General features: G+C 35.4%; 1 protein-coding gene across 2 annotated transcripts; it reads right to left on the minus strand.

The window, feature by feature from the left end:
• Positions 1 to 365: 365 nt before the first annotated feature.
• cdhr1a (cadherin-related family member 1a) lies at positions 366 to 14,797 on the minus strand. Of its 2 annotated transcripts, none has more exons than XM_067385304.1 (16): positions 14,514 to 14,797; positions 13,758 to 13,903; positions 13,614 to 13,664; positions 13,429 to 13,518; positions 13,195 to 13,281; positions 11,930 to 12,049; positions 11,294 to 11,437; positions 10,091 to 10,169; positions 9,879 to 9,979; positions 9,403 to 9,606; positions 8,701 to 8,853; positions 7,081 to 7,245; positions 5,725 to 5,792; positions 2,995 to 3,223; positions 2,653 to 2,904; positions 366 to 1,606 (listed from the first exon to the last, which is right to left on the minus strand). In XM_067385304.1, the coding sequence occupies exons 1-16, from the start codon at positions 14,548 to 14,550 to the stop codon at positions 1,085 to 1,087; spliced, it is 2,448 nt and encodes an 815-aa protein (XP_067241405.1). In that variant the 5' UTR covers positions 14,551 to 14,797; the 3' UTR covers positions 366 to 1,084. The 2 variants fall into 2 exon arrangements, with proteins under 2 accessions (XP_067241405.1, XP_067241406.1); XM_067385305.1 differs by lacking the exon at positions 366 to 1,606 and adding an exon at positions 1,826 to 2,378.
• Between the last annotated feature and the right edge of the window lie 3,830 nt (positions 14,798 to 18,627).

The following is an 18,627-nucleotide window of genomic DNA, read 5'->3' on the forward strand; positions in this document are numbered from 1 at the left end:
TATTCATAAAATAACATCTGTATTTGAAAAATAAATCTTGGTTTTAAAATCTGTATTTTAAATAAACAGAAAAACAATTTAGGTCACCAACTGCACTATCAGCCCATATGATGAAATGTGGCAGTAAAGGAAATAATATTTTTTCTCAATCCTATGTTACATAGAAGAAAGAAACAACAAACACAAGGCTATATGATTAACGTTTCATATCACAGGACCATTTCACAAATAAGAATAAATTCTTGCTATACTTAAAATGTCTCCACATGAAACAACACATTTTAATGAAATGTCCATTTATTTACAAAAGTTTGAATATAAACAGAGATCACATCAATTATTCTACATTTAATACTGAACTGCATGAAAAATGACAATATACATTAAATTGGAAGAAAAAAAATGTATGGTTTTCCTCACTGAAGCATAGGAAGCTAAATTTAGCCTACTCAATTGTATATTATTGCATCTGTTTGTGGTTTTCAGGTGCCTATCAGAATCATTTACCAAATAAACCAGCAAATTAATGTTTAGAATTTGGCATTGTAAATGTTGAGTCAAGGTCCAAAGACATTGTATGAGACTTAGAATGCATTTCATTCGCTCTCAGTTTCGGGGGAAAAAAAACAAAACAAACTATTGTTCCCTTTTAAAAACCATCTAGTGAGTAAAAAGTTGACAAGGTTGAGGCATATTTCATTTTCCTTGCCAGTTATGCACAGTTAAAAAAGACTTTTGTGTAATTTCTTGATGAAAAGTATCCACAGATGGAGAAATGTCAGAGAAGCATAGAGTAAATGTGAACCAATTATTTTCCATCCAGAAGAGGGCAGTACACATGGTCTTAGCATGCTGATTAGCAGGGTATTAATTAGTCTTAGCAAGTGACACTTTCCCCCTTCTCCACCTGGTTCAACCTGCAATCCCAGCTGAACTCTGCATGCATACGGTAAGTAGCAGAGTTGTCCTGTTGAGATCTTGTCCATGCTCAAATCTTGCCTGAAATCTTCACGACAGAGATTAAGCAGAAGGACATGTCTTCTCTCCATTGAACACTGTTATTTCTACATGCTTTTCACCACAATCAGTATCGGTTGGCCATGTTTTTCTGCTCCAGTCTAAGTTTGAGCTCAGAAACCAGTGCTGTGTTGACAGGATTGTCTTTACCCCTTTGAGATCTTCTCTTTGTCTTGGAGGCCACCGAGGCAGAAACCGTAGGTACCGTCCACTCGCGGTCACCGCGTCTATGATGACTTGGCAACGGCGGGGGCATGATGGGGGCATTCGGAGGCGACGGAGGTGCTCGATGATGAGAATACACTTTGACGTTATTGTTACAGTTGACATTGTCTCTTGTAGGGATCTCTCGTTCATCTCTGAACGGTTGCTGGAAGTCGTCTTGTCTCCGGGGTTTACGCTTCCTGCGTATGATGCGACGGGAGGGTAGGATCTTGTTGGACTTGACGTTTCTCACGTATATAATAGTAGAGATCAAGACTGTCACAAAAACCATGATCATAATGACACCACAGATCAAGCCTAGGAAATGCATGGGATTTTCCCTACTTTTCATTAAAAAGGACGTCAAAGGTCCCTTGAGTTGAGTCTGTAAAAGAGCACAAAGAGAAATCAAGTCCATAGGACTCAAGGATGATATACTTTAGGCTTCTCTGTGTTTGACCAGAGACACATAGTAAAAGTGAGGCAGATAATTCCCAGAGTGGCTAATAGCAGTCAACAAAGCGAAATAGTACTACTACTTTGGATAAATAGAGCGTGACTGCATGGCAACTTGACAGCTGAGAACAGATGGATAGCAATTGATTTGGTGTTTATTTAAATGAATTTGACAGTTTGAAAATGAGTTGATGAAATGAATTTATATGTTACAACAGAGTCTGGTTGCACAGCAAGACAAGATCAGAAGGGTTGAATGGGGCACCCAGAATTAAGACCATGCTGCCTCATTGTCATAATCTCAAAAACATCTACTGTACGATATAGACAGAATGGAGAAACTGGTGACTGATACGTTTAGAACAAAAGCTATTATTTTGAAAAATACATATTTTAACTGTGCTTGTGTACTCTTTTACAGACATTTTACTTGCCTTTAAACAACAATAAAGTCATTGAAGGAAAAAAAAGCTAAGTATTGGTGTCGGTGTCAAAGTGTCTCATGGTCAGGGCCTCCTAATAATCTTTCTGATCTTGCCCCTTGGCTGGACCCGGGACTTTTTCACAGATTTCCAGAAAATTATGGTGGATATGAAAACGGTCAGACAGATGGCGAGGACTACAATGCTCAAACAAATGCTGAAAACAGTCCAGGGCCGAGTTCTCAGACTCAAGAAGTATGAAATCAATCTGGATTTGATCTGTAAAGCACACAATAACAAAAACTTTTTCTCACAATACAGATAAAATAGTGAGAGTGCAGATTAAATATTTCCATGTAAATTTTTTTAGCATGCATTGAAGAGATATATTTAAATTCTGGCTTACAAGTGCAATAACATGACTGTCAAAATGCATTAATGAGAAAAGTGTTTTTTGGGGTGTTTTGAATTGTAAAACGAATAAACTTACTTTTTACACTTTTTAAAAGAATAGGATTCTCAGTAAAACAAGCACTAATAAAGAACCACTCACCGCTTCTGTGATGTCAATCTTTATCACTGTGGTGGTGCTGAAGGATGGTGAGCCTCTGTCTTTGGCCTGGACAACCACAGACCAGGTACAGTCTTTCTGATCGGTGATATTCTGGACTATGTCCATGGACTTGATGTAAGGCTTCAGCTTTATTTCTCCTGTGTCTGCATCAATGTCAAATATGTCTGGGTCGGCTTTCATAATGGAGTATTCAATGACATTGTTGGGCTCTTCTGCATCTTCATCAATCGCCTACAATCATCAAACACAAACAACTGACAAATACACAAGTGTTCTATTGGAAGAACAAAATTTCAAATAGTCTTTAAAATAGCTGCTAACCTCTATTTTCACTGGTGCACCAATCACCATTGTTTTCTCTAAAGAGTTTTCATCAAACGCTGGTGAATGGTCATTGAGGTCCATAATGGTGACGAAGACTTCTGCAAGGCTGTATTTTCCTTCAGTGTCTTCGGCCTTCACATAGAAGTTATACTTGGATTTGACCTCGGCATCCAGACTGGCCCAGGGCTGAGTGTAGATGATTCCAGAATCAGCCTGAATGAAAAACCTACATAAAAAAAAAAAAAAAAAAAAGACAGGAAATGAATTCTATTGGAAAAAAATCAGGATTACACAGCGCTTTTTGTACAGGGAGATGTTAACATGATTTAAAGCTTTGAGAACACACTCTCTCCTTTTGAAAACTGTTATGCATACTTCTTGTTATGATGTCATCAGGATAAAACATCATATCCTTACTGCATACACTATTGTTGGGGTCATTAAAGGATTAGTCCACTTTCAAATAAAATGTTCCTGATAATTTACTCATGTCATCTAAGATGTCTTTCTTTCTTAAGTTGAAAAGAAATTAAGGTTTTTGATGAAAACATTCCACGATTATTCTCCATATAGTGGACTTCAGTGGCCTCCAGACAGTTGAAGGTCAAAATTACAGTTTCAGTGCAGCTTCAAAGGGCTTTAAACGATACCAGACGAGGAATAAGGGTCTTATCTAGCAAAACGATCGGTCACTTTCTTAAAAAAAAAATACAAATGTATATCCTTTATAAACACAAATGAACTTGCAAGTGCTTCCGCTTTCCGTATTCTTCCAAAAAACTTACGCTGTATGTCCTACGCCTTCCCTATTCAACTTACAGAACGAACGCAACGCCAGTTCAGTTTTTTCCATAAGTAGAATAAGGAAGGCGTAGGACATACAGCATAAGCTTTTTAAAGTATACGGAAAGCGGAATGGTGGAAGCACTTGCAAGGCGATCATTTGTGTTTATGAAGCATATACATTTGTATTTTTTTAAGAAAATGACCGATCGTTTTGCTAGATAAGACCCTTATTCCTCATCTGGCATTGTTTAAAGCCCTTTGAAGCTGCACTGAAACTAACTTTGACCTTCAACCTTTTGAATACCATTGAAGTCCACTATAAGGAGAATAATCCTGGAATGTTTTCATCAAAAACCTTCATTTCTTTTTAACTGAAGAAAGAAAGACATGAACTTCCTGGATGACAATTATCAGGAAAATTTCATTCAGAAGTGAACTAATCCTTTAAGTTTATTTTAATGTTTTTGCAAGAAAAAAATTTAAAAAGCTGTTTCCATCCATTTTTATTTTAATTCTATTTTAATATATTTATTCATGTTATGGCAAAGCTGAATTTTCAGCAGTCATACATCCAGTCTTCAGTGTCGTGATCCTTCAGAAATCCTTCTAATATGTTGATTTGGTTTTCAAGAAATACTTCATATTATTATCAATGTTGAAAACAGTTCAAAAGAACAGCATTCATTTGAAATAGAAATCGTAGAAGTCTTTACTGACACTTTTGATCAATTTAATATGTCCTTGCTGAATAAAAATATTGTGACAAAACAAAAAATGTACTGCTCTCTATGACTGACCCGAAACAACAGCTGTTTGTTCAAACCCTGGAAGATGGATGAGTGTTTGAAAAATCTATCTGGTTATTATTTTTTATTTATTTTATACATTTTATTCCATTTGGTGCAGCTAATGTGCAGAAATGACACACTGCACCTTTAAGTGGGGCTGTTACATGAAAAGGAGAACAGTCTATTTCCTGCTCAAATCCCATTAGTGGATTAACCAAGATGGAGGGCCTGGTAACTCTTTGTTTGCAATGAAATTTAGTTTTGCAGTTCTAGTACATCGATTCTGTATGGAGAAAAATTGCTGTCATTTGACAAAGTGTGTAGTTCATTAAATATGAATTAAATACTGACAATGAAATAATTTGATAAATGAAACTGCATACAAAAGACTTTATACTGACAATTTAGAGGTGTTGTTGTCAGGTAAATAAAATGAGGCATACGCTGCTATTAACAGGCTGTGTGGTCTGTCTGGCAGACACAAAGCAGAAAAGATCCCACGCTTACTCAGCCTTTCCAATGAGAGAGTTCACACAGCAGGAAAAAGGAAGCTTACCGCAAAGATTTAACATGCCTGTTCTGCCAACAATCCATCATTTACACATTCATATGAGTTATATTTATGTCTTTTATGCTCTATAAAATATAACAAGTATGTTACTATCAGAGGTCATGAATCTGTCTCTGGGTTTGGGAAGCTTGAGAGAGATTTATTGAATTAAGAGCTGAGAACAGCGGGAGGACTGAACTCTGTCCCAAGAAGGCAAGAATATTTCAGCTATTTGAGCACTGCCTTTGGAATCTAATAAAAGAAAAGAAAATCGGATCCACTTCGGTACAGCTAGTCCTGAGGACAGCTAGAAAGCAGGTCTTACAACAACATAGAAAGTTATTGGAAGTTGAATTCTATCTAGCTTTAGAATCTGTAGGCTGTGTGTGATGAATCGAGGTGAGCTCACATCCCTTCTGTTCTCCCATTCACTAAATAATCTATGTTTTGGTATTAATGATGTTGCATAAGCAACTGTTTTTGTGTGTGTGTGGCTTATTCCAGTTGGCAGGCATTTCGTCAGAAGGATCTCAGGCATTAAAAAGACCACACACATTCTGAAAAGGAAGGAAAACAACAGTAAATGTGGGGTAGGGTACTCACAGGTCCGCTCCTGAGCCATAGATGGAGTATTTGACCACACCCCAAAGACCAGAATCAGGATCTGTGGCCTGCAGAGAGCATAAGGAGCAAACGTCATCAACTGACATCTGTTCTCATATATAACTGAGATGCCAACTTCTACGTAACAGAACAGATGACGTTTTGAGCCAAAAGGCAAAACATTAGGAGAGATGTGGGATTTGTTAATCATTATTTGCCTTGGTTGTAGCTTGTCCTTATGTCCAAGGTCAAAATCCGGCAGGTCATTTAGCAAATTGTAGTCCAGAAACAGGATAACTCTTATGTGGTGAGCACTTGCTTACACAGGGTGAGGGTTTATCTCAATAGGGTTCAATCTCTCTATCCACTGATGAAGGGCAGAGTGGGATAAGTTTATATCCTGACAGAAATGAGTTTAGCATCGTACCTGCGTAATGGTTAGATTTGGAGAATAACTAAGTCAGGAAAACATTAAAGTCTCTTTTTATACAGTAAAAACAGTAACATTGTGAAATATTATTACAATTTAAATTGCTTTCTATTTTAAAATGTATTCCTGTGATGGTAAAGCTGATTTTCAGTTTTCTGTGTCACATGATGCTTCAGAAATCAAATTGGTGCTCAAGTAACATTTTTTATTATTATCAGTTGAACACCATTGTGCTGCTTAATAATTTTACGGAAACTGTAATATTGTAATGTATGTTTTCAAGATGCTTTGATGAACAGAAACTTTATTATTGTTTTAATTACTATTTTTTGTTACATAAATGTCTTTACTGTCACTTTTGATAAATCTAATGATGAATAAAAATATTACTGATCACCCCTTTTGGACAGTAGTGTATTTTATGTCTTAAGACCTTATATTGATTTTAGATTCACTATGATGTTTGTTCATATGAAATTAAAATAAAAAGCAAAATATTTTGAAATAAGCATGATCAGTATCAAAACAAAAAAGATCAGTAAGCATGATCAGTAACAAATAAATCTGTACCATTTTGTTTGAGTATTCTGACGCAAAAAAGAGATTGTTTCTGCCACCTGAATGCTATAATAATATGACCACTTCATGATGATATTTTTGTCTATTAAAGCACAAATCTGGGGTTTTAGCGTTACACAACTGAATGAAAATGATAGCCATCTGGCAGCTTACCACGTAATAGACTGTTTATCAAGCATTCACATACTGAGCATGATTTGGGATTCTGATCCAACCCCTAAAATGTTATATTTAGATTAATAATGCGTATAATGCGTCTTTTTCCATAAACAGAGCAGAGTCTGGAGAGGATGACAAACATGTTAATCTTTTTTGTGTTTATAATGTCTAGAGTGTTCTGTACTCACTGTCACAGACACAACAGTGGATCCTCCGGGTGAATTTTCTGGAATCCGGGCGACGTAAAAATCAGAGGAGAATTTTGGAGCGTTATCATTGGTGTCTAGCAGATGAATGATTATGTCTGCCGTGGCACTGAATCTCTCAGGTGTGTCAATCTCTACAGCGAGGAGCTGGAAACAATGAGCATAACACATTTCTGCAACTGGTAGAATATTACTGATGATAGTAATGTAGGGTCATTCTCAGGCCATTTGTGTCCTCATTACTGATAAAATTAACAAAATAACATGATAGATTTCATTTTGGTTAGCATTTAATGCAAAAGTAACTGTATATCTAGAAGCCAATTTTCATGTCCATTACACTTTCACAGTATATAAAAAAAAGATAATTACTTTTACTGATATGAAACATTTGTTTGATATTTCTGAGAAAATGGATAATTTGACTCACTTTTTTTTGAAGCCTGTTATTTTCAATTTAAGCCTGTTCAGGTTTAACCCTGTTCCTGAAAAACTGCACCATTTCCTGAGAAAGACCCTGCGAAATTCTGTATTTGATTGCACTTTAAAGTCAAATTTAAGTACAACATCCACTGTTTCCCTGAAACATACATGACTGTTTTTCATGACTTTTTTATTCAAAATATTCACAAATTTGTTAATTATATTGGTCCCACTTTATATTAGGTGGCCTTAACTACTATGTACTTACATCAAAAAATAAGTACAATGTACTTATTGGGTTTGTATTGAGTTGCAAAACACTTTTGCTGCTATTGAAGTGGGATACGGGTAAGGTTAAGGAAAGCTTTGGTGGTATGGGTAGTTTTAGGGTAGGGGTAAAGTGTAAGGGATGGGTCAACAGTGTAATTATAAATGTAATAACAGAAATTAATTACAGATGTAATTACATGCAGGTGTTTTTAAAATATAAGTACAATGTAAAAACATGTATGTACACAATAAGTGCATTATATCAAATGATTAATTCAAATGTAAGTACATAGTAGTTAAGGCCACTTAATATAAAGTGGGACCATTATATTATTATGATATATAACTATATGATATTCTGATTGTCAAATACATGGAAGTGAATGTGTTTTGTCATTCAAACACCTTTATTACAATCATGTTAGTTGATCTATAACACGCGATGGGTGCCAACATGGTTAGTTTGCACCACAATTCAGAGAATCGCATCTGTCGAATTTACATCATGTAAATTCATCCATTTCGAAATACATAAAAGCAAGTGGAACTGAATAAATCATTGAATAGTTGTGATATATAAAAAGCACTGAGTGTGTCCATCTCTGGCTCAGTGCCAGCCAAAGTGTGAAAGCATGTTTGAATTTATCAGTGACGCACTGAACGCTCTAATCACACCGGTGTTATCGTACCCATAAAAAATGTTAAAATCAATCGACAAATTGAAACTGAGGGGGCACAAATCAGATCTGAGGGGGCAATGCCCTTTCTTGCCCCCTCATGGCACTGGCCCTGATGACTACATAACATATGCAACAAATTTGTTGGTTCATTATTCGTCCATATATTCAGAATTGAGCAAATACTGTATAATATACTTTTCTTAAACAGTTCCCATAAATATTTATTTACCTTAAATGTCAGGAATTGTGATTTCTCAAAATCCATTGCAGCAGAATCCTCCACAAGGACGGTGACTTGGGCTTCATTCAGAACGGTTTGAGGGACCACTCGTAACATGCGGCCTGGGCCCACCAATCTGAGGTGAAATTTTGCATTTGATCCCTGAGAAAAAGCATATAGTATAAACACATTTTGTAACACAAAACTTTCATGTAGAGCCAATATAGAGAACTATCAAATACATAGAAATGGAATAAGTTAAAGACATTTTAAATGGATGGCAAACAATAATTGCTGGATGATGGTTGTGCTCATCCATGTGATCTTTTTTGTGTAATGAATTCTGCATATCATGTGACTAAATACTGAGTAACTATAAATATTATTGCGTAATATGACAACAGCTTGAAAGGGACCACCTGCTTGTTTGGGTGCTTTTTTGTCATTTATGTAACATAGATAATAATATTCAACAATGACTAAACAGTGCTCATAGAAAACATGGAAGTAATACATTAAATTAATGGCATCTTATCTTGATGATTGTTAAATAATGGTTGAGCTACAAAACTACTGTAACACTCAATCAGCTTATATCAAATTCTCTTAAAATGAAAAACAGATAGCCAGATTTTTTTTTTCTAATGTCTAAATAAAGTAATTTTAGCTATGACATGCCTGTAACCTGCTGCTGAAACAAATGGTACCCACCTGGTCGGAGTCATTGACTGTGATTTTTAAGCCCCTCAGGAACTCTCCCTCTGGAGGATGCTCATACATAGTTAACTCGAACACGTTCTGTGGTCCATTCTCTCCAAAGAATGTGGGTGGATGGTTGTTCAGATCTACAACCTTAATAGTCACCGTGGTGACTGCAAAATCCAAACGTTTTCCTTCTGGACTAACCTCCGAAGCCTGAGAAAGGAAGAAATTACTGATTATAACACATTATTTGTTGCATTAATTGGCTTGAATTAGTCTAGTAATGAGGACACGCATGTTTAAAAGAGATGTAACTAAATAGCATGGACAGAGATAGATTTTAGTAATTGGCTTATTCCTGAAATTGGCTTAAGCTCTGTCTCAAGTCAGAGATCAGAGTGAAGCATTGTCCAGTAACTTGAAATAGAATACAATACAATACAATACAGTAGAAATAGAGATAGAGTTTAAAAAAGGATTTTAACCTTGACTTTAATATTAAAGACTTCTCTCCTCAGGTCTGCTGGGTACACCTTCAGAGTGATACATCCACTGGTTTTATTGATGGCAAAAACCCCATCTGCTCCTGAATATATTGGTTGTAAATTTGTTAAGTGAAACGTCATAATGAAATTCATTTCCATAAAAAGATGTGCAAAATAAATGCATTTCCAACCATTTAACCAATAATACTTACCAGATTCTATTGAATACATGATTGGATTTGGATTATCCATGTCTCCATCTTTGGCAAAAACTGTAAATATCTCAGATCCCTGTAAATAGATCCCTGTAATTAGATCTTAGACAATGAGCAGTAAAGTTTGCAGTTTTGCACAATTAATTAACTTGATAATTGATGATCTTTACAAAGGAATGCAATAAACTCTGAACTGACTTCAGCTGAACAATGACACTTTTTTCTTTTTAAAGCCGAATTGAAATATGTTTGCATTTTTTAATCATTGTTTTCCTTTTTATCACAAAAAAATTGCTTTGAAACAATCTGTATTGTATAAATCTCTATAAAATTAAAGGTGACGACACAGTTTGTCAAAGTATTTTCATTTTTGGTAAAAAAGTGAATCTGAGAAAGCTGTTGCATTTTTTCAAAAAGCAATAGGGTAACATTAGCAGATAAAGTAAGGAGAATATGTTTGAATGTATTTTAGAAATCTACATTGACCTGTAATTTTTCCTTGATATTTGATATAGGGGATCTGCTATCTTGTCTTGAGAGCATGTGTACAGCAGCTCAGTACAGTCTTTTCCAGCTGATTTAAGCTGCATGCTGCTCAGATAAAATGCGACATCTGTGCTATTGTTTAAGCAGGTTCAGACTGTAACGTCTACCATAGAGCATTATTATTTACTTACTGAAAGAAATGAATACTTTTATTTTATAAGAATTGAATTGGTCAAACGTGACAGTGAAGACATTTATAATGTTACAAAAGATTTGAAATAAATTCTGTTCAAAAAGTGTAGCACATTTTGCACAAAAATACTAAGCAGCAAAGGAAATGTTCAAATCAAATCAATGTATTAGATACTCTATGTAACATTTTAAAATATATTAAAATAGAAAACAGTGATTTTAAATTGTAATAATAATATTTCACAATATTCCAGTTTTTACTTTATTGTGATCAAATAAATGCAGTCTTCATGAGCATAAGAGACTTCTGTCAAATACATTAAAAAATATTACTGACCCCAAACTTTAGTGTGTCTATATATTATAATGATTATTTATTTTTAAGAGGTCAGTTTCGCTATAAATGACACATACTGTTAATGTTTAGACCTGAGTAGATGATAGACTGTAATTGCTTTTAATCACACTGTGGTCCTTTAGTGTTCATAAGAAATTTGGTGTAGTGTTACGATGAATACTCACAGGCGAAGAGACCTCATAGACATAACCAAAGTAAGGAGTTCCAACAAACACAGGAGGAGTGTCTTGAATGTCAATCACATTTATCGTCAAAGTGGCTGATGATGACATCACTTGTTGCTTGCCCTTGTAAGTGCCACCTCCATCCTGAAAACAAAAGTTAGTGTTACTTCATATTTCATTATAATGCAAGAAATAATGGTAACACTTTACAATAAGGTTCATTAGTTAACATTAGGTAACTACATTAGTTAACATAAACTAAAAATGAACTGCACTTATACAGCATTTATTGATCTTTGTTAATGTTAATTTCAATGTTTACTAATACTTTATTAAAATCTTGTTAAATTAGTTAATGCACTGTAAACTAACACGAACAAACTATGAACAACTGTATTTTCATTAACTAACGTTAACGCAGATTAGTAAATACAGTAACAAATGTATTGCTCATGGTTAGTTCATGTTAGTTAATACATTAACTAATGCTTAACTAATGAACCTTATTGTAAAGTGTTACCAAATTAATAATAACCAAATGATTAAAATGATGATTGGTAGAGCAGATAAAGGCTGAAAATGGAAGAATTAAGCTTGAACTGTTAAAACAAGGAGAACAAAACCACTCCCTCTCACCTTTGCCACCACAGTGATGAAATGTGTGCGGGATTTCTCATAATCGAGGGCTTCGCCTGGTTTTATCCTCAGCACGCCACTATGGTGGTCGATGGCAAACTTTGTGCTCGGTTCACTGCTCTGGATTTAAGAACAAACACAGAGATTCTAATGTAACTCTATATGGATTTCCATATGTCTATAAGCTTGTGAATAGTATGAAGCAAAAGGGGTGAAATATCCATACTGTGTCGTAATGGGAAATATAAAACTCATCTGTCCAGACTGAAGCGGTCTACTGTAGCAGTAATTTATCTAGAACCATACAGCAAGCCTGTGCTGTAAATCACATTTAAAGGGATCATTTGATGCTTCTTAATGTTTTCCTTTTCCTTTAGTGTGTAATGTATCTGTTTGTGCATATATAAGATCTGCTAGATCGGATCCAGACCTGGATAAAAAGCCTCGATTGAAGTTCAGATATTATTTCCTCAAACATCTATGTCACAATGTAAAATAATAGCATAATTCTCACCCAAAGGCACACGCAAAGACAGAAGGCGAGGTCATCATGTCACGGAGACACTGTGTTTGGATGCAAAAGCAAAACTCCTTTTGCTTTCAGAGGTTAATCAGAGGATAAGATTTATTTATAAAGCTTATGCACAGCACATTTTACAGACAGCTTCCTGAACCTAGGAGAGCACTGGCTATATACAAAGATTACCACTGTGAAATGTTCTGCTCAAGACATGCTCAAAGTTTCAAAATTTTGACTCAGGTTCAGTAAAAAACCAACAACATTATTGTTGATTAACTGTGTTTACAAATGCTTTAGAGGCCTTAAAAAGCTGAAGTTCCCAATTATGTTAAGGGGCGTTACATTTCAGACACACGCTTCATAATGCACTGGGTCTGCTGTCCAATCAGAGCACGGAAGGAGGGGCTGTGTAGAAATCGGCGTGTTTCAGACAGACTGGAAATAGAGGTACTGCAATAATGTACAGTATGTGAAAGTGTTTTTTTGGAACTTAAAGCACGTTAACCTATTCTATTACACCCAATAAACAAAATAATGAACTTTTCAAATAGCATCATATGATCCCTTTATATGCAATTTCAAATGTGCTTATAGATTTATTTCAATTATGACCAGTTTATATGGTTATTCTATCAAAGACTTTGCAGTAATGAACAAAAGGGTGAAAAGAGAGGGAAAAGTAATCCTGTACTTTCATTTGACCTTGAGTTCATGTTTGATGTTTTAAATGGATGCCACATGTTACCTGGAGGAAGTAAGTGACTGATCCCCCTGAGCCAGCATCTCTGTCCACTGCCTGCACTTTGTAGATGCTGCTCCCAGATGTAGTGTTCTGTGCAAACACACATATACAGGATACATACATCACATTCAAATCCAAATCATTTTGCTTGCCATTTTCCAAAACATATTCTATTGGATCCTAAATGATTAAGTAAAGAATAATTAAATATGTATTCTCTGAGACAAGATTCCTCACCTCTGGCACATCTAAGATGGAAGGCATGTTCTGAAACCGTGGTCTCTCATCATTGGCATCCATGACAATAACCGAAACCTTTTCAACTACCTGACACGACACCAGAGCATTAGAAAGACAGTCACTACAAAACTCACCACATACACTGGATCACTGGATAAGACTCATAAATCAACAATACTTACTTTATTAAGGCCATCTGAGATACTGACAAAGACTTCAATCTCATCTTGTTCCTGTAATATCAGATGGAGTTTTACGGTAATGTTCTCAGCACATGTATAACATCTTGATGTATAACACAACTTGATACGTGTTTTCAAATGTACCTCTCTGTCGAGATCCTCTATTAGATTTACTGCTCCAGATTTGGGATGAACACGAAAATATTCTTTGTGTCCGGGTTCAAAGGTCATTCCATACTTTACTGGCTGGCCTTCGGGGTCAGTTCCATTAAGAACATATATCTGTGTTCCTGTAATGTACAGTTATAAGCAGTTATTTCTGTTCAAGTCGAGTTGAATTTATGTGACATCTAAAGCTACACGTGGCTTAAAATGACTTAAAATAAGACAAAACATGCATTAATATAAGTTGAAATAATTAAAAATCAAGATATTTCTTATTTTAATTTAACGCCTCAATTGTTTTTGTTTTTCATCTTTGAGGAACCAAGGTTCCCAATGTCTTGAAAAACCTGGATAGATGAGGAAGACTATTTTAAAAGTGTTATTTCCAGATCTGGAAAAGACTCCATGGGCATTTTTAATTAATATACATTTTTCTCATTATGCCAAGCTAAATCACAAGCAACTGGAAAAGTCATGGGGCCTTCGATTTTTTGTTTGAATAACATAAACAGTCCATTTGAAACAGTATAATATGCCAATTTATGATCTCTAGCCTACTTTCAGTAATATACCAAAATCAACAACAAGGGTCAAAGGGCAAAATCGCCCACCCTGCACCAAGCTCAAGACACTTGGTGATTGGAAAACAGCAGTGGCCATGTTAATACTGTTTACACCTAGACAGGGAGACATCAAACAGTTTTCTAATCAGATGGTACAAAAGTTTTACCTTACCTTTTGGTGTATCCTCTGGGAGATTGAACAGTGCCATATTACCGTTGTTACTGTTGGGCCCATTATCATAGAAATAGGGTGCGTAGTCAATCTGTGCTACAATATATAATAATCAGATTAACATACCTCAATTAACAGTGTAACGTAACCAGACTTATGAAGACAAGTACAACAACTGTACCTATCACAATATTTGCCATTTTACTGACATCGGGTTGATCACACACTGCATAACGTAATAACACTAATGACTCTCTCTATCCACTTGTCTGGGATTACAGGTGCCTTACGTCATAAATGCCTCAACATCCCCTGCTTTAGCAAATCTATTTCACTATATAAATTCATTTATGAAATGAATTTAGATTTAGATGCAGTTTTCTTTCAGACAAGTCTGTATTTGCTCACCTCCTACTGTCAAGCAGGAATAAAGGTGATGCAAATGAGGGAGAAACATTAAAGAAGTTCAAAACAGTGGTCAAGATTAAATACATCAGTCAACAGTATAACATAATCAACTAAAGGAATATTTAATCGCCATAGTCACATCCAAATTCAAAGCTTTTCATGAATACATACCAAAGCAGAAATGCGCTAGCAGAAGAAATGATGAAAACTGTATTTCCATAGCATTCTTCATCCTAATAAAGCAAAGCATTTACAGCAGACAGCGCACTAGTGAAGAGAGCTACGGAGGAGTCCTTCTAAGGGTGTTTATTTCAGATTGAGTAGAGCTAAGACAGGTGCTAAGAGCCTAATCCCATGACACGCCTTAACCCTGGGCCCATTTTTAGAAGCCCATCTTTGCAGCATGGCAACTAATGGCCACTAGAGGGCATCACAAGTAGCACACCTTACCTGATATGACAGGTTTGAGACCATCTTCTTAGATGTAGTGCTACTGAAATCCCACATTTAGAGATCTCTGTCTCAAAGAAACCAATTAATACTAGATGAAATACGGTATTATAAAAAGAGTCACCTGATTTTAAACAAAACAAACAACAACAACAACAACAAAATGGTTGGAAGTTGGAGTCATTTTTATGTTCATGGTCACATTTTAAGTGTTATGTAATCTAATACTCATCAGCATTAGCAAATGCTTCCATCTTACTCTATATCTCACTCTTTTTAGCACTAAATTATGCTTCAATAAGTTTAATGCTAAAAACAATTTCGGTAACACTTTACAATACAGTTCATTAGTTAACGTTAGTTAACTACATTAGTTAACATGAACTAATAATGAACTGCACTTATACAGCATTTATTAATCTTTGTTAATGTTAATTTCAACATTTACTAATACATTATTAAAAGCTTGTTAACATTAGTTAATGCACTGTGAACTAACATGAACAACTGTATTCTCATTAACTAACACTAACGAAGATTAGTAAATACAGTAACAAATGTATTGCTCATTGTTAGTTCATGTTAGTTAATCCATTAACTAATGTTTAACAAATGAACCGTATTGTAAAGTGTTACCACAATTTCTTTTACAATCAGGTTTCCTTTTTTCTCCAGGTCAAGAGTTAATATGGATTATTTAGTAGAAAACAAACAAAACAAAATAAATGTAGAGGATTATTATAAATTTGAGTAAGTTAGATAGGTATGGGTGAAAGTGGCTTCGAATGGTATTATTGACTTGAATCACAATGCAAGTTCTAATAATGTTTCAGAATCCAGTTGCCATATAGAACTGAAACTGTTTTCATATTACTTTTTGCTCAGATGAGCAGCTGTGTGGATCACAAAACGAAACACCTGCCAATTTACCTTCATCTACATTTGTGAGTGTGGCTTTGCTTTCAGGATTAATTTGTTTGGAGCAGGCAGATGGCAGGCAAGCAGATTAACCTACAATAATCCTTCATCATCATGTAGTGTTCAGAGCCAGTCTACAGGGACACACAAACCAGAAGCATCTCTGCATGTGCACCACAGAAAAGACTGGAATCTGGGCAGATCTGAACATACTGATTACCTTAATATGACCATGAAATTGTTGCCTTGATAATGCTTATGATTACCAGATTTGTTGCAATGCTCTTGCTTTGTCTACATAGTAAAATTACAAATAATTATGATAATTTTGATATAACATAAAAAGAAAACTCTTTTCATTTCCGTTTAGTTTTTTCAATCAGAGAGAGAGAGAAAAACAAACAGAAAAGTAGGTCAAAATCCAGTTTATTGTAAGATTAACCCTGGAAATTTCTTGTATATTGTGATCATGTGCGTCAGTCATACATCAGCAGTGTGGATTATGTGACAGAATAGAAACCTTGAATGACAGGCAGATTTGCTATTTATGCAAAATATGATCATCTTCTTAAATGTGTTTTTGACGTGACTATAAAAGGTCTCAGATATCGCTTTTATTGTGATTATCCTGGCGTGGACTAAAATGGGACATGCACATGAAAGAAAGAAAGAAAGAAAGAAAGAAAGAAAGAAAGAAAGAAAGAAAGAAAGAAAGAAAGAAAGAAAGAAAGAAAGAAAGAAAGAAAGAAAGAAAGAAAGAAAGAAAGAAAGAAAGAAGTTCACAATGGAAAGAAACCTCAAATTACATCCAGGGTCTGCCATAGTGATTTTAAATGATAGCAGTGATATTTTATACAAAATAGACAGAAAATCATAATTACTAGTAAATGTAATGTAAACAACTCAATATTTATTAATGAATCGATTTCAGCATTTCAGAATGCATATGTGCTATGACAAGGTCACTGGGGACATCTAAACTGGGACCACTGGGACTGGGATTAGCTATTTCATCAGAATCCCAGTTTCAATACTAATAACTACTAAAAATGCAAAGATCTGAAATCTTCAATCCACATGTTTGAATGTTACATCTTGGATTACAAATAAGCTTCGGACTGGATGCAAAGTCTGGGACATCAACATATTTGGGTCATTTTAATCTTCTCACAAACTTCATTTGAAAATATATTATGTATTATAGCTCAGAGATTAAGCTTTTACATGGTCAGCCAACCTAATAATTTTCTCCCATGTTTTCCCTAAGTTATTATAGAGAGGATAAAGTTGCAAACACACACTGCAGAAAGAAAAATAGCTATAAACCTCATTTACACCGTTATAAATAAGACAAGAACAGTACCTCAAATGCACAGCTCGGCACTATTATAGTGGTTCGATAAGACTCAGCTTGGCAGTAGCTTTTGGAATCAGTATATATGCTTATAAACTATACAACTGCAGTATACGATCGGTCCATTCAACAATAAAAGCGCTAAGAATGTGATCAGTCATATGATGTAAGTTGAAAAATATTGTCAGTAAAACTGTACATCACCGCCCCCACGTGGTTAAATGACGTTATTGCTGAACGTTTCGAGGCTCTCCTCGTGGTACTACAAGATAATTCAAGAGTCTATACTTCATTGATCCATGAGGGGTCATTCGGAGCAAAATCAGCAGCACATCAAACACGAAAAGACAAATACAAAAAGAGCATTGCTATAAATACATAGTCTACACCAAAACTGATTGCCAGCACTGTCATCTAAATAAATAACCACTATAGAAAGACGCGTCTTACACCGTTTAAAAAAAAGATCCCATAGTAATTAGTTATGATTTACAGTAACTTTTGGCAGGAACCATGTTACAAAGACATTTTAAAGGGAATTCAAACTGTTGTTTCGACCCATTACTCATTCACTGAGTGTACAGGTTTTATCCTAGCCCCATCGACTCCCCACTGCAAAAGGGGGGTGAAGGAATCCACGTATGAGTGTCCCAGGGCCCTCCTCAAACAGAAAAGCCCTTGTGAACACTCACACTGGGGGGTTCTTGTTTGACCACGTGACCGTGTATCTGAGGATAGCCCAAACTTTGAGACCGCCGAGTAAAGGACACGTTTTCCCACATGCTGCACCCGAGAAAAACGCCAATGGAAATACGTTAATAAAAGACATTTCTTCAATGTCGTGAGAGTCTGGAAATGACTTTGGGAGCCTTCAACTTATAGGTTCCTTGGAATTCCAAGTTGGAAGTTCCTTTTCATTGAATGGTCTCCTTTTGTTCGTGGAAATACGATGATATGGGTATGAAGTACGGATTATAAATCACA

This window comes from Chanodichthys erythropterus, chromosome 5 (genome assembly GCF_024489055.1).
Source record: "Chanodichthys erythropterus isolate Z2021 chromosome 5, ASM2448905v1, whole genome shotgun sequence".
Lineage (NCBI taxonomy): Eukaryota > Metazoa > Chordata > Actinopteri > Cypriniformes > Xenocyprididae > Chanodichthys > Chanodichthys erythropterus.

Excerpts from the sequence above, each read along its gene's own strand:
- cdhr1a (XM_067385304.1), bottom strand. The coding sequence starts at position 14,550 with ATGGCACTGTTCAATCTCCCAGAGGATACACCAAAAG. Across the intron at positions 13,904-14,513 it reads CCCAGAGGATACACCAAAAG|GAACACAGATATATGTTCTT; the intron begins GTAAGGTAAAAC and ends TGTACATTACAG. Across the intron at positions 8,854-9,402 it reads CAGTCAATGACTCCGACCAG|GGATCAAATGCAAAATTTCA; the intron begins GTGGGTACCATT and ends GCTTTTTCTCAG.